General features: G+C 38.8%; 1 protein-coding gene across 1 annotated transcript; it reads left to right on the top strand.

Moving 5' to 3' along the window:
- The first annotated feature begins 1308 nt into the window (after nucleotides 1-1308).
- LOC107493696 (protein FAR-RED IMPAIRED RESPONSE 1-like) lies at nucleotides 1309-2791 on the top strand. The gene is made up of 3 exons (XM_052263016.1): nucleotides 1309-2334; nucleotides 2449-2610; nucleotides 2747-2791. Exons 1-3 carry the CDS (start codon nucleotides 1309-1311, stop codon nucleotides 2789-2791), a joined length of 1233 nt encoding a protein of 410 aa, XP_052118976.1.
- Nucleotides 2792-3189: the final 398 nt, after the last annotated feature.

Raw genomic sequence — 3189 nt, 5'->3', positions numbered from 1 at the left:
AACGCCAGTATCATGCTGCTGCCTGGCGTCCAGCGCCAGAAACAGGTTACAAGCTGGAGTTCAACGCCAGAAACAGGTTACAACCTGGTGTTGAACGCCCAAAACTGCCCCAGGCACGTGAGAAGCTTAAGTCTCAGCCCCAGCACACACCAAGTGGGCCCTAGAAGTGGATTTCTGCACCAATTATCTTAGTCTACTCATTTTCTGTAAACCTAGGTTACTAGTTTCTATTTAAACAACTTTTAGAGACTTATTTTGTACCTCATGACATTTTCAGATCTGAAATACATACTTTTTGACGGCATGAGTCTCTAAACTCCATTGTTGGGGGTGAGGAGCCCTGCAACGTCTCGATGAATTAATACAATTACTTTTGTTTTCCATTCAAACACGCTTGTTCTTATCTAAGATGTTCATTCGCGCTTAATTATGAAGAAGGTAATGATCCGTGACACTCATCACCTTCCTCAATCCATGAACGTGTGCCTGACAACCACCTCCGTCCTACATCAGATTGAATGAGTATCTCTTAGATTCCTTAATCAGAATCTTCGTGGTATAAGCCGGATTGATGGCGGCATTCATTCAGAGGACAAAGCATCTCCAAAACTCCAACATATTCTCCATTAATAAAGTAACAATTCCTTATTCCAAATACTTTGACTTCTTACAATTAAATCCAAATAACCTTATTGGCATCCTGACTAAGATTAATAAAATAAACATAGCTTGCTTCAATCCAACAATCTCCGTGGGATTCGACCCTTACTCACGTAAGGTATTACTTAGACGACCCAGTGCACTTGCTGGTTAGTTGTGCGGATTGCAAAAAGTGTGATTGCAATTTCATGCACCAAAGGTCGGCTGGCAAATTTATTTTGGGCAGATGGCATTTGTAGGTCCGATTATCAGTGCTTTGGAGATGTGCTTGCATTCGGTACAACCTACCGAAAGAATAAGTACAGAAGGCCCTTGGTAATCTTCTCAGGTTGTAACCATCACCGCCAAACATGTATATTTGGTTTTGCCTTGGTAGAGGACGAACGGACTGCAACATATATGTGGTTGTTGCAAAACTTTCTAGAAGTCATGCTGAACAAGTCTCCTAGTGTTGTGGTCACAGACGGTGACGAAGCAATGAAGGCAGCAATTTGAGAAATCTTCTCGGATGCAACTCACCGATTATGTGGTTGGCACATTCAGAAGAATGTAACGACAAACATAAAAAACAAAAATTTTTCCAACAACTTCAGAAGATGTTTGTATGCTCCATGGCATCCGGAAGAATTTGAAGAATATTGGGAGAATATGATAAAAAAATATGGGTTGGAGGAAAATGAATGGGTTCTGAATGAAAATGAGAAGAGGAAAAGTTGGGCAAGCGCTTACTTGAGGGATAAATTCTGTGCTGGATTTAGAACAACATCAAGGTGTGAGGCGTTAAACAACTTCATTAAGAGGTTTATTGGCTTTCGCCAAAGTCTTCTAGAGTTGGTCCAAAATCTTGAACATGTTCTTAGGGACTATAGAAACAATGAATTAGTTTCTCAATTTAAGACGCTGTATGGGGAGCCCGTTCTAACTACTGGGCTAGAAGCGTTGGAGCTTTCTGCTGCCAATTTTTACATTAGGGAGATTCTTGGAGAAGTAAAAAAGGAGATTCAAGGAGTAGTCGCATTAGATGTAATAAATGAGGAAAACATATCAACCACTGTTGTGTTAAAAGTTAAGGAGTGTGACAGGAGACAACATATTTATAACGTACTTTATGATCGCAATACTGAGCATATGGAGTGTGAATGTAGTCGGTGGAGTAGTGAAGGCATTCCTTGCAAGCACATGTTTTGTGCAATGAAAAGGGTAGGTTTACAGAAGTTGCCAGATAGTCTTCTTTTGAGAAGATGGTCGAAGGATGCTAAGAAGTATCTGGATGAAAGTTTTGCTGGAGGCACTATGCAAGACAGAGAAAGAGAATTTTTAATGCGCTATGGCGCATTGTCAATGGCAGCTACGTGGATGGTATTCTTAGGAGCTCAAGATGGTCCTTCTTTCCATGACGCTATGAATGAAGTCTGTCGTTGGACCCAAACACTAGAACAAAAATCTGACTTGAAAAGACAAACAACAGATTCTACCACGCCAAACTTTGTTGGTGACCCTTCGGTGGTCAAGACAAAAGGAGCACCCAAGGGGAAAAAGGAGAGGGGTAAATGGAGGTGCACTAAATGCAACAATGCTGGTCATGTAAAGAATAAATATCCTGCGAGGAATGACGGTGACGATTTGGGGGATAAGACTAGTAATGGCGCGCAAGCTAGCTTTGGTACCAAGGAGGTCAGTGAGATACAATATTGCATTAGTTGTTATTTGATTTAAAATAAACTGGTGACCTCTATATTGTAGTTATACTTGATAGAATTTTTGACTCCATGTATTAATTTTTCATAGGAGCTTCCCAAGGACCCTATGGCTTCTCAAGAGACATTACCAGTGCCAAATACAGAAGTAAATGTACCTGTGCAGCAAGAGTCTGGGCTAGGTGATTCAGGATTGATTAATGGCCATGAGAATCCCATCCCACCGTATGGAAGTCATCAGTGGCTATTACAGGTATAAATTTAAAGAGATGAATAATTGCATTGAGGAAACTTAGTGTTTTGGTAAGTCTTAAATTATTTGAAATCACATTATGATTCGCTGAAGTCATTTTTATTTCTCTCAAATTTATTTGTGATGTGGAGAACAGGTTGTACAACAAGGACATTATTCGAAGTTCAATGGGATGCAGTAGCATGTACTTGTATATACTCATGAGAGTATGGTTTAAGATGTTAGTTAAATTCTTGGATTTCAATAAGACTTTGCTTTGAGGTTGATAAATTTTTAATATTTAAATTTTTAGATATTTATCATAACTTGTCATCGTTACACTCGGCTGAAATGTGTAGAAAGTTTCAACAGTTTTTGATTTATATAACTAAAATCTTATTGATTCTTATTCATGCTAAAATTCAAAAGGGTCTCTTGTTGTTTCTTAGTCATGCTAAAATCCATGCTAAAATTCTGTTTGATTTACGAAATGCATGGAAAAATTATTATAATTGTAATATACCTTCGATGGTTGATGTTCGACAAGTATCAATCTGTGCGCTATGCATTTATTATAAAGTTCATAATCTTGGCTTTTTC

This window comes from Arachis duranensis, chromosome 6 (genome assembly GCF_000817695.3).
Source record: "Arachis duranensis cultivar V14167 chromosome 6, aradu.V14167.gnm2.J7QH, whole genome shotgun sequence".
Classification (NCBI taxonomy): domain Eukaryota; kingdom Viridiplantae; phylum Streptophyta; class Magnoliopsida; order Fabales; family Fabaceae; genus Arachis; species Arachis duranensis.
Note: the sequence above shows the minus strand (reverse complement) of the source record. Positions and strands in the feature narration are given on the sequence as shown.